Genomic DNA, 12,879 nt, shown 5'->3' with positions numbered 1-12,879 from the left:
GTCGATATGAAATGTGCCAAGATAGCCTATTTAATCTAATCATGTGTTCTTTTATTAATAAAACAATTTAAAATATTCTGAATAGATACCTATCACATAGCTTAAGTGGTAGTCATACAAGGAGCGGGCTTGGAAAAATGGTTGATAGAGATGTCAATAGATCAGATTAAAATCAATGTATATTTTCTCGTATCACATTTTATCAGATGTTTGCATTCTAATAAGAATGAGAAATTTTGAATTTTTTACTGAATCAGAACCAAAACAGACCTTTTAATTTGTTTCACATCTGTATCAGGATTAATATGGTTTTTAAGTGTACAACCGAATCTGAAGATTCCGAACCACGGTGGCATATCATAATATATTAAGAACCGAGTTTCTAAATCTATAAATATTAGAGAATGAATTTTTGTTTGAAACAGAGCTCAAAAGCGAATCTTCAGCCACATCTCAATCTGAGAGGCGAAAAAAATTCATAAAAGAGGCTGAATTAAAGTTTTTAGATGTTGACTTCGATTCAATTATCATTTTCTAAAATTTTTATATACGACAAGTGAAATTTATTTTTACTTTTTTTTAAGTGGAGCCATGGCCCGTGCGGCCCCTCCTTGGTGTCACCCCTGTTTGAATCCAATCCATAGACATCGCTACAGAACATTGATTGTGCAAAACTTGCTGATTACGACTAGTGGCGGAGACGCACAAAAAAAAAAAAAGAATAGAGATGCACTAGTTCAGAAATATGTTCAAAGGAACACTATACTATGTATATAACAGAATAGATGTGTGGAAATGTCAACATAAAAAATAAAGAAACATTGAAGAACTGGTACACCAGCCCATAGGTAACTCCCCAACTGGTACACCAGCCCACAGGTAACTCAGCTTTTAAAAACTTGTCGGCCAAAAATTAACACATTTAAGGTGGTGGTTTATGAGGGTTATTGCCACTTGTACCAAGACACGACCCTACATGGCGAAGGAGTGGTGGTGCTAAGAGGGGCCTCGTTGCAACTCATTTAATAAGTTGATGCCCCGGCCTGCTATATATTGATGCATATACATTACATGGTCTCTTATTTTAGCCGATACAACCTTGGTAGCAAAGTATTCGGAAGAAAAATAAAAAATATGTCAGGTTGGCGCAACCCTCAAAGGCCAGGGCGATTAAGTTGCTATCATGTTCATTTTTTGCTTAAGCCGCATGAATTTTCAATGAGGAGTGGACCTAACCGGGGTCATTGGTCATAGGTAGGTCTGATTCAAGAATCACATAATAATATTGACTACGGAAAAAAAAATTGATATCTGATTAAGAATTGGGATCAGATTCAGATATAAGCAATGACATCCAACTGGATTTAGATTTAAGTGCATATTGATTAGATTCGGATAGGATAAGGTTTTCAATAAAATATCATATGCAAAATGTCTATAATATGGTTTGCATTCGGTTTAAAAGTTGCATTTGGAGTCATATGTTAATCTATAAATTGGACTTGGATCGAATTCGTATTTTGAGTTCAGATTTCATATTCAAATTGTAACACCTTGTAGGTTCTTGCCACCTATTTAGCTATTATTTTTGTAAAGCGCATTGTATACAGTTATTTTGTTTGAATAAGTAGGAGGTCTCACCCTCACCCTGTTATGGTAGAGCTTACCTAGGAAAGAAAGACTTCATAAAATTAAAACATAAAAATGATCGTGAAAAGGAAAAACATATACATCGAATCGAAGGGTAGTAGTGTATTGAGCGGCCAGGTAGTCCACTTCTTATAATGTTTCAGTGTGCACTTTTTCATCTTAAAAGGTCTTGAAGCATGTTTTTGATCCACAAAGACCGATACAACTTAGAAAGGGTGACGATGGAATGAACCACTTACCCTTAAAAAACTCAACCCGAGCTTGAATCGGGCCTAGCCCGATTCAATTTAAAAATATATTTTTACAATAAAATAATATATAAATATAATCAATTATAATAAAATATTATAAATATGTATACAATATATTATCCATAAAATAATCGTACAAGAGCAGAACGATATATTATCCATAAAATAATCGTACAAGAGCATAACGATGCGAGTGACTGTGACGAGAGCGGACCTAGCTTGGCCTCTCAGAAATTGAAGCTTCTTATATATTATTGATCACCAAACATGATCCACTCACAATCGACAAACTAACTTCGTTTCAAGCAAGAGAATGGTTTATGGATGAAACCTCCTGAAGAATTTCCCTAACGGAGAACTCATCTTTCAAAACGGACAGATGAGAAACGCGACGCAGCTTCGTCACCTTCAGCGACTGATTCTCTACGCCTTCCCACGCAGATACCACCGCCAGCATGCTTTTCAGGTTGACAGTTCCGTCGCCATCTCCGAAGACAATCTCAGGCTGCTTATCAAACCCATGCTCGTCGTAAACCAGAGCCTCGGGTGTCTCCACCTCCGTTCCGACCACGAGAGTGACAGGCACCAGCGGCGCCGCAAGCTGGTCAGACATCAACGGCAGAATGCGCGACCGGTAAGGATGCATTCCCTCCGGGAACCCGATATCGGCGAGGAATTCCGACAAGTTGGAAGCCAAATACGTCCGGTACGGCGTGATCACTAGAGGTTTATGCCGGAACGTCGGTGGGGAAGGGAGAAGCCAGAGGTTGCTCTCGGAGCGCCGCTGCTGTGCCCTGACAAGCAACGGATTCACCAGGGGCAGGCCCAGCGTGTAGCCTGAGGCAAGGGCGAGCAGCTCTTGGACAGTGCCGGCCCAGGGTGGGGTCAAAGCAATGAAGTGTCGCACGTATTTCTGGCGCCATGTCAAGGGGCTTCTATTGAGGAGATGGAGGGTCCAGAGTCCTCCAAGGCTGTGGCTTATTAAGATCACTTTCTTGCCGCCATTAGAGGAGCTTGCCTTCTCCACCAAACCCTTGAGATCTGCCAAGAACTGCGAGCCCACCGACGGAGAACGAAAGTTGCTGGGGCCATGCCGAAAATCGTAGGGCGCACCGAACAGAGTCTGCTCGTCGATGTACCCAATTCCTTCGAGAGCTTTAACCAGAGGTGCCATGTATGACGTCACATGCCTATCAGAGAAAAAAAAAATCGTCATAATCTTGTCCCATCCACCTCGGGAAATCATCAAACAAACGGCCAACAACTACGAGTACTATTACTTATGTTCTTCATCAAACAAGCATCGCCATTTTTGAGTAATAAAATTCCACTTTCCGTTATCTTCTCTTGTTTTTTAACAGTATTCAAGTTGTAATGAGAAATGTTATGCTCGAAAGAAACTATGTAACAACTGAATGTGCTAGGGCCCCAGTTGCCCGCAGTCTCTTTTCATTTCATTTTAATTTAGTGGTTTCCAACAAATAGTTTGTTGATATACCAGCACCCTTTAATTATTTAGTTAGAACCCTTTAATCATCTTATTATGTTTAATATATATTTTATCTTTTTTTTTGTAAACTGTGCCTCTTGGCCGAAAAGTTTGACTCCGCCACCTTTTTGCAAGCAGTGATGAAGGTACCTTGTAGTTGGTGTGAGTAATTGATGAAGCTGTTGTTGTGAGTAATTGCCCACACCAGCCAACGTAGTTGGCTTTCTTTATGTATACAAACTTCATTGATCTTCAATTTTTTTTACATACGTGTGGTTTTTAGAGTTTAAAATTTAAACTTAAAGTGAAACTTTTTGCTCGCGCCGCTGTTTGTTAGGCAACTTTCAACTTGAGCACTCTTGAACCTTCTAAGTTGGTTAAGTGTAAAGTGGTGTGCATGAAAAATTGGTGCATAGATGTGGCAATGACCAACATATCATTATTAAAATAATTAAAAAAAAACTTTTTGAAGTAGTAAAAAAGATTGAAAAAACAAAAAAAAAAAGTTTAAAATGTCCGCTTCTTTTATAAATATTTCAAAAATAACTCCACTCTCCTTTCATGGATATTTGTTTGCTGCACACCTCACGCAATTCAATCTGTGAATCTCTGGCTATAAATTTCATTTTTAAGAATATGTGCCAAACGTGGAATATGAATGGAAAATAAAATTAATTCTTGGGTCTTAATATGTTTGTTTGTGCCAACGGTAACAAAGAAAGTAAATTGGCAACAGCGCTGGTATGTTTCTGCGCATGATATTTTTTCCATAGCAATTAATTTTGACATTTTCGTCGCCGAACGCTTGAATGAAAACAGGAAGTCGGAAAAGATGAAGGGACGACTCACTGCGGGAAGCCGAGGCTGAGGTATTTGAGGGCTCGGGTGGAACCGAAATGAGGAACCCTCGTCTCCACTCCCGGTGCATTTTGGTACGTGTCGGTCTGTGGATCGTAGAAGAGCGACATGCGATCGGAAAAGCATCTGGTGAAGGGAGGGAAGAGGAGGGTTGAGAGGTCCAACCACAGGTTGAACCACTTCCTAGTGCCGGCAGAAGGCCGGCAGAACGCGCCGGACGGCTGGTAGGCGTCGGTCAGCCTGGCCTCCAGCTGATTGCCTCCCATGCCTGGAACCAGGACGACCGGATGCAGCTCGCTGGTTGCCTTTCCATTGTGAATGAGCATTGGTGCTTCTGTCATGGGTGGTGACGACACGTACAAGAGTGGCAACAGCAACAGCAACAGCAACAGCAACCGTGATCGCCTTGTTTGTCTGGTGATCGTTTCAGGCCCTCTGCTCATTCTTCTTCTTCCTCGGTATCTGGATATCACAGCCCCAGGATTCATCCAGAGGTAGGGAGAATGGAAGGTCTTCAGACTTCTCTTCTCTTCTGAGTAGTGGTTTGCGAGCTAAAAATGGAAGTCATGACCATTGAACAAAACAAAGAAAAAAATACAAGTGTTTGGATGGATGAAAATGAGGGGGTTATAAAGGATGGAAAGAAAGGAAAGAGAAACAAAAGGATATGAAAGAAAGTCCAGAGTTGATTGCATGGGGCCACTCATGGGCCGGGCTGATCGATGGGACGCTGATGTCACATTTTCATGTCAATGGTACATGTGCATAAGTCAATTGGACACAAACAAACATGTGTTGCTTGTACGTGGACAAGCACGGTGGATCATAACTCAAATCTGTGGGCCCAATTAAAGTTTCTAAACTTAAATTTTGATTATGAAAGAAATATTATTTTTTTAAAATTTTTATGTAAGACAAGTAATTGTTTTTAAAATTTACATGTAAATTAAAAAAAAACTGAAGTGGGGCCAGGTTTCATGGCATTTGCTTGTAAATTATAACTTTTTTTTTTTAGAGAATTAAGCTGGACCAGCAGTCGAGTCGGACACGGATTGTGGTCGTTCATGGTAGGCGAGGAGATTGTTATATTTATTCAAATAGAAAAATTATTTGAAAGAGATTTATCTATATTTAGCTGATCATAAGGTTAACCTTGTTTTAAATTTGCATTAATTGTAAAATGTGTGGATATTTATCTACAAGAAAACTTTATATGGGGATTTTTCTGGAAGGTGTCATCTAAGTAATACATAAGCATTTTTATTTAATTCATATTTTAACATATTGATTAATATTTTCGTAAAATTAAAATCTTTTTAAAAAAAATTGACGCTTGCCAACATGGATTGATGCATATAGGTCGAGATATCTAAGTCCATCGGCTCTGTACGCGAGGATTCCACTTTAAAAGCAGGCACATGACTTGAGGTTTCGACTCTCGATCAAGAACACAAAAAGACGAAATCCAAAAACATCAGAACGTAAGGACTCTTGAGGATCTAAGGTGGTCTCATTTAACTCTCTGTTTGATACAGAGAACACCTCTGCTTTTCAAAAGTAGTGAACCATTTTTTCTTTATTTTTATAATAGGATTTTTTTTTAAAAAAAAAACTTGTCTTTTTCGCTATCTTTTTCATTACTTTTAAAAGAACAAAACTTCAACCTAATAACTGCTTGTTCCTCGGTTAATTAAACACAAAATTATAGAACGATTGATTTTTTAATTTTTCACAAGTTTTTACTTCTCCTATATGTGTAGATTTCTTTTCTATCTTTTAGTTAAAATTAAAATCAATTAAGAAGAAAGTCAGCAGTGGAGAGGCACCTTTGAGAAATATGAACCTCTCAAGCATGGAAACAAAAAAGTGATCACCTCAAGTCATATATCATAGTTGGTCGAGTTGAGGCTGGTGAGAATCTAGTTGTTAGTTTGATTCATGTAAACATTACTTTTTTGGAATGCAAATGGTAGCAACGTGACACTCTAGTTAATGAGTTTATTTAGATCATTAAGCAACTCTGTATGGGAGTTTTGTGCAGGACATCGACATGGGTTTTAAAAAAAATGTACTTAGACTGCCCTAAGGAGCTCATCAATACAGCTCAACGTTGAGGTTGAGGTGCTCGCCTGAATGTAAATGAAATTAGGAGTTCTATACTTGGTTGTGACTTGGATGATAGGGAAATGAGCTGCTTTGAAAGAAATAGCGACTCCAACAAAGACTGCCTCCCAATTGAATGAGTAGGAGGTCGTTTGGCAGTTGGAGTATTTTATGTGTGTTTCATGAATATGCTTCAAATCGATCGTATAGAAAATATTACATGAATGAATTATCCTTTATTTTTTAATTTTTTACAGAAGATTCATAAAATACTCATTAACTTTAAGAGTACTTATGTCCGCCTTTAATTACTAAAGTCAACATCAAATTGGCTGCTTGAAGACGAAGGTTATGTCATTCTCTGAGGGGTTATCTCAAGGCACATGTTCTTGCCTTGCAGCCAATGTGTTAAAGCCTGACAATGCTGCTGCAGGCTAACGTGTGCAACAAGATGGAATTAAGGCTGCGTACTTGGGCCGGCCTGGGCCTGAGACGGTAAGAACCGGGTTTGTATCAAATCGATGTCCGAAACTTGAGCCCTAGCACAGGCCCGATGCCCGAAACCCAGGTCCAAGCTCGGTCTGGCTCGGCCCCATTACAATATATATATATATATATATAATATTTTTTCATGTAAAATATATTTTTCATAATAAAATATATATTATTAATAAAAAAAATTATTTAAAAGTTATCGAACTGGATCGAACCTTAGTCGGACCAACGTAGGTCCAGGCAGGATTTTTTGGGCCCGGCGCCCAGGTCTAAGTTTGAATCAAAGTGAAAAACAAATAAGGATTACTTATTTCTCCGTTTTTAATAAGTAATGCAAAGGAACAAGTTCACATATAAAAATGAAATAAGAAAATATGAGATAAAATATGGAGGAGAATGGTTGATTGAATTCGAGTTTTTTTTTTCTTTTTTTTAGGGGTGAGGTAGGGATGAAACAAGAAACTTTTAATTAAAGGGTACTAATAACAACATTTTGAATTTTTAAGGGACAAAATGTGTAAACGAGATAAATTACTTACCGTTATATATTTATCATGTGAAATGGCGCATCAAGAATATGAGTCACGACACTATCCAATATCAGTAAAGGTGTGAATCTATAATGAAGAGCATGGGTCCGCATCGTTGACATATTGTTGGGTTTATGTGAATTAATTGCTTGCAGCAGCAGAACGATGCGAGTGACTGTGACGAGAGCGGACTTAGCTTGGCCTCTCAGAAATTGAAGCTTCTTATATATTATTGATCATCAAACATGATCCACTCACAATCGACAAACCAACTTCGTTTCAAGCAAGAGAATGGTTTATGGATGAAACCTCCTGAAGAATTTCCCTAACGGAGAACTCATCTTTCAAAACGGACAGATGAGAAACGCGACGCAGCTTCGTCACCTTCAGCGACTGATTCTCTACGCCTTCCCACGCAGATACCACCGCCAGCATGCTTTTCAGGTTGACAGTTCCGTCGCCATCTCCGAAGACAATCTCAGGCTGCTTATCAAACCCTTGCTCGTCGTAAACCAGAGCCTCGGGTGTCTCCACCTCCGTTCCGACCATGAGAGTGACAGGCACCAGCGGCGCCGCTAGCTGGTCAGACATCAACGGCAGAATGCGCGACCGGTAAGGATGCATTCCCTCCGGAAACCCGATATCGGCGAGGAATTCCGACAAGTTGGAAGCCAAATACGTCTGGTACGGCGTGATCACTAGAGGTTTATGCCGGAACGTCGGTGGGGAAGGGAGAAGCCAGAGGTTGCTCTCGGAGCGCCGCTGCTGTGCCCTGACAAGCAACGGATTCACCAGGGGCAGGCCCAGCGTGTAGCCTGAGGCAAGGGCGAGCAGCTCTTGGACGGTGCCGGCCCAGGGTGGGGTCAAAGCAATGAAGTGTCGCACGTATTTCTGGCGCCATGTCAAGGGGCTTCTATTGAGGAGATGGAGGGTCCAGAGTCCTCCAAGGCTGTGGCTTATTATGATCACTTTCTTGCCGCCATTAGAGGAGCTTGCCTTCTCCACCAAACCCTTGAGATCTGCCAAGAACTGTGAGCCCACCGACGGAGAACGAACGTTGCCGGGGCCATGCCGAAAATCGTAGGGCGCACCGAACAGAGTCTGCTCGTCGATGTACCCAATTTCTTCGAGAGCTTTAACCAGAGGTGCCATGTATGAGGTCACATGCCTACCAATAATGAAAAGAGAAAAAAAAGAATCGTCATAATCTTGTACCATCGACTTCGAAAAATCATCAAACAAACGGCCAACAACTACCGAGTACTATTACTTATGTTCTTCATCAAACAAACATCAGCATTTTTGAGTAATAAAATTCCACTATCCGTTATCTTCTCTTGTCTTTTAATAGTATTGAAGTTGTAATGAGAAATGTTAAGCTCGAAAGAAAACATGTAACAACTGAATGTGCTAGAGGCAGAGACAGGCATGTATCGGCAGTTGCCCGCATCTCTTTTCATTTATTTTTAATTTAGTGGTTTTCAACAAATAGTTTGTTGATATACTAGCACCCTTTAATTATTTAGTTAGTACCCTTTAATTATCTTATTATGTTTAATATATATTTTATCTTTTTTTTTTGTAACGAGTGCCTCTTGGCTGAAAACTTTTGACTCCGAACGCTTGAATGAAAAAAGCAAGTAGGTAAAATGAAGGAACGACTTACTGTTGGAAGCCGAGGCTGAGGTATTCGAGGGCTCGAGTGGAACCGAAATGAGGAACCCTCGTCTCCACTCCCGGTGCATTTTGGTACGTGTCGGTCTGTGGATCGTAGAAGAGGGACATGCGATCGGAAAAGCATCTTGTGAAGGGAGGGAAGAGGAGGGTTGAGAGATCCAACCACAGGTTGAACCACTTCTTAGTGCCAGTGGAAGGCCGGCAGAACGCCCCGGACGGCTTGTAGGCGCCGGTCAGCCTGGCCTCCAGCTGATTGCCTCCCATGCCTGGAACCAGGACGACCGGATGCAGGTCGCTGGGTGCCTTCCCATTGTGAATGAGCATTGGTGCTTCTGTCATGGGTGGTGACAACACGTACATGAGCAGCAACAGCAACAGCAACCGCGGCTGCCCTGTTTCTCTGGTAATCATTTCCTTCTTCTTCTTCCTCCTCGGTATCTTACACCACTTACAAGATGGATGTCACAGCCCCAAGGTTCTCTTCTGGGTAGTGGTTTGCTCAGCTAAAAGGATGGAAGTCATGACCAGTTGAACAAAACAAAGAAAAGTTTACATGTTTAAGGTGGATGAAAATGGAGGGATTTAAAGGATGGAAAGAAAGGAAAGAGAAACAGAAGGATTTGGAAGGAGTAGAGCTAATTGCATGGGGCCACTCATGGGCTGGGCTCGGGTTGCAACTAGGGTCGATGGGACATCTTAAATGTTAGTGGTGATAACTGATATCACATTTTAAATGTCAATGGTGCGTGCGCTTACGTCAATTGGACACAAACATGTGTTAGTTGTACGTAGGTGTACGTGGATAAGCATGGTGGGTCATGACTCAAATCTGTGGGCTGAATTAAATTTTCCAAATAAATTTTCCAAACTTTGATTTGATTGGGCTCGAAATATTATTTTTTAAAATTTCTATGTAAAATAAATGTGTGTTTTTTTTAATTTACATGTAAATTAAAAAAAACTGAGGTGGGCCTGGGCCCATGCGGCCACCTTAGCTCCGCCCTTGGGTGCAGAAGACAAATCCTTCAATATTTGCTTGTAAATTATAACTATTTTTTTTATAGAGAATTAAGCTGGACTGGGAGTCGAACTCAGATTGTGGTCGTTCATGGTTGGCGAGAAGATTGTTATATTTATTCAAATAAAAAAATTATTTTAAAGAGATTTATCTATATTTCGCTGATCAAAAGGTTAACCTTGTTTTAAATTTGCATTAATTGTAAAATGTGTGTATATATATGCAAGAAAACTTTACATGGGGATTTTTCTGGAAGGTGTCAACTAAATAATACGTAAGCATTTTTATTTAATTAATATTTTAACATATTGATTAATATTTTTTATAATTAAAAATTTAAAAAAAAAATTGACGCTTGCCAACATGGATTGATGCATATAGATCTAGATATCTGAGTCCATCGGCTCTGTACGCGAGGATTCCACTTTAAAAGCAGGCACATGAATTGAGGTTTCGACTCCCGATCAAGAACATATGAAGAAGAAGAAATCCAAAAACATCGGAACGTAAGTGCTCTTGAAGATCTAAGATGGTTTCATTTAACTCTTTGTTTGATAATCAGAGAACACTTCTGCTTTTCAAAAGTTGTGAACCATTTTTTGTTTATTTCTGTCAATATGGTTCTTTTGGGAAAAAAAAAAAAACTGTTGCCTTTTCGCTATCCTTTTCGTTACTTTTAAAAGAACAAAACTTCAACATAAACTAATTGATTGTTCCTACTTCAACCATATATGTAGAATTTTTTTTTTCTCTATTTTGCTTAAAATTAAAATTAATTAAGAAGAAAATCAGCAGTAGAGAGGCAGCATGGTGGACACATCTTGAACACATGCTTTTTTAGTGCACCGAACGCCCGTTTACCTCGGCCTCTTTCCTTTCTCTTAAACATTAATTTTCAGTAGATTTTAACTTACAAGTTCAGCCTTAAAATGTATTTGATGAGAACAATATTGTGCTTTTGAAACACGTATTCTCATAACGCGTAAATCCAGAAACAGTATGTTCTTATAGAATATATAATGTGATTATAGATGTTTTGTCAGATTTACTGGACAAATGCTAGAATAATGGTATTACCTTTTTCTGAAATAAAATCATTGTGTTCTTCAAATAAAAACATATGTTTTGTCAAATACCCTTTGAGAGATATGAACCTCTCAAGCATGGAAACAAAAAGTGATCACCCTAAGTCATTAGCGTAGTCGGTCGAGTTGACAGGCTGGTGAGAACGTAGTTGTTAGTTTGATTTATGCAGACATTATTCTTTAGACTTCAAATGGTGGCAATGTGACACTCTAGTTGATAGGTCTATTTAGGTCATGAAGCAGCTTTGAAAGACGTAGGGTGTAGCCCCACCTTAGCTAATTGAAAAAAAAATTACATTAAAAAAATTGAAATTTTTTTGTTGCATAATGTATTTTTTGGATTTGACTTTAGTTTAGTTCTACCCAGATAAGCTTGTTGGACCGTTTGGCCCACCCTTAAAAAAAAAAACTTCGTTCCGCCCCAGTTTAATTGTGACTTTGATGGTACGGAAATGAGATGCTTTGAAAGAAATGGCAACTTGAATAGAGGTGTCTACCAATTAAATGAGTAGGAGGTCATTTGGCAGTTGGAGTACTTTATTTTATGTGTGTTCCATGAATATGCCCCAAATCAGTCGTATAAAAAATATCTCATGATAGAGTAGCTTTAAGAGAATTTATGTTTGCCTTTAAGTACTAAAGTCAACATCAAATTTGAGGCTTCAAAAATAAGGTTATGTCATTTTTGGAGCGGCTGTCTCATAACACATGTTCTTATAAAAGAAAACTTGGCCTATTTGGCAACAAGATGGAATGTATACCTGGTTGACCGTATCCAAGAGGTCAATAAAGCAAACTTGGCCTACTTGGCTTAGAAAGCATTAACCAGTGACTCACTTGATTCAATGTATGAGGTTTTTCCGGCGGAAGGCAAGCTCAGGTTATGATCGTTCAGGTGACCGATGGTGAGTTAGAGCGATGAAGTTCAAAGGCTTCAGCAACCAGTTTTGTCTCCAAACAGATTGGATGGGGTTATGGTTGAATTATTTAGAAAAGGAAAAAATTTTCAAAGGGTGGCCAACCTTGGGGCCAATAACAAATAGGAAGTCCTCCACTTTTTTTAAAAAAAAAAAAACCTCTCAAACAATCCCCTTTGTTAATTAAAATATATGATCAATTCAATTTTTAACTTTTTTTAAATTAAAATTAAATTTTTGTGAAATAAAAAAAACACCATCATCCATTGCATGCCGGCGAGGGGCGATGGCGCCACAAGGGTCGCGTGAGACGTGACCCTCACCAAAAGTGGCAAGGGTTGAGCAACCCTCACCTCAAACCTTCAGGAGAGTTGTGACCCTCGCCGGCACCAACACCCCTGACCAATAGGCAAGAGGCAATTCGTGATTTTTTTTATTTTGTAAAAAGAAAATAATCTTAATTAAAAAAAAATGTTAAATATAAATTGGTAAATTTTAATAATTTTTAATAGATGAGTCCGTTTGAGAGTTTAGTGGTAAAGTTTGAGGGTTTCGTTCGATGTCATTGAATGAAAGGAGAATGACCTTTTTGTTATTGGCTCAAAGGTTAGATATAGGAGTAGCCATCAGTAGAAGTCAATTCTTGCATATGGGGCCAGCACCTTTAGCGGGGCAGAGCTAGAAATTTTTCATGAGAAGACTTAAATTAAAGTTTTTAAATTTTGATAGGGGCTAAAAAATATTTGTTAAAATTTTTATATAAGACAATTGAAATTTTTTAAAATTTACACCTAAGTTTTTTTTAT

General features: G+C 39.0%; 2 protein-coding genes across 2 annotated transcripts; both read right to left on the bottom strand.

Moving 5' to 3' along the window:
- Positions 1–2,182: 2,182 nt before the first annotated feature.
- Positions 2,183–4,782, bottom strand: LOC116250441 (lecithin-cholesterol acyltransferase-like 1). Its single transcript, XM_031624059.2, has 2 exons — positions 4,240–4,782; positions 2,183–3,091 (listed from the first exon to the last, which is right to left on the bottom strand). The coding sequence occupies exons 1-2, from the start codon at positions 4,734–4,736 to the stop codon at positions 2,203–2,205; spliced, it is 1,386 nt and encodes a 461-aa protein (XP_031479919.2). The 5' UTR covers positions 4,737–4,782; the 3' UTR covers positions 2,183–2,202.
- Positions 4,783–7,563: 2,781 nt separating this feature from the next.
- On the bottom strand, positions 7,564–9,557 carry LOC116251206 (lecithin-cholesterol acyltransferase-like 1). Its single transcript, XM_031625329.2, has 2 exons — positions 9,043–9,557; positions 7,564–8,544 (listed from the first exon to the last, which is right to left on the bottom strand). Exons 1-2 carry the CDS (start codon positions 9,462–9,464, stop codon positions 7,656–7,658), a joined length of 1,311 nt encoding a protein of 436 aa, XP_031481189.1. The 5' UTR covers positions 9,465–9,557; the 3' UTR covers positions 7,564–7,655.
- Between the last annotated feature and the right edge of the window lie 3,322 nt (positions 9,558–12,879).

Source organism: Nymphaea colorata, chromosome 3 (assembly GCF_008831285.2).
Source record: "Nymphaea colorata isolate Beijing-Zhang1983 chromosome 3, ASM883128v2, whole genome shotgun sequence".
NCBI classification, from domain to species: Eukaryota; Viridiplantae; Streptophyta; class Magnoliopsida; order Nymphaeales; family Nymphaeaceae; genus Nymphaea; species Nymphaea colorata.
This window is presented reverse-complemented; position numbering and strand designations above follow the sequence as displayed.

Excerpts from the sequence above, each read along its gene's own strand:
- LOC116251206 (XM_031625329.2), bottom strand. The coding sequence starts at position 9,464 with ATGATTACCAGAGAAACAGGGCAGCCGCGGTTGCTGTTGCTGTTGCTG. Across the intron at positions 8,545-9,042 it reads CTCAGCCTCGGCTTCCAACA|GCATGTGACCTCATACATGG; the intron begins GTAAGTCGTTCC and ends CATTATTGGTAG.
- LOC116250441 (XM_031624059.2), bottom strand. The coding sequence starts at position 4,736 with ATGAATCCTGGGGCTGTGATATCCAGATACCGAGGAAGAAGAAGAATG. Across the intron at positions 3,092-4,239 it reads CTCAGCCTCGGCTTCCCGCA|GCATGTGACGTCATACATGG; the intron begins GTGAGTCGTCCC and ends TTTCTCTGATAG.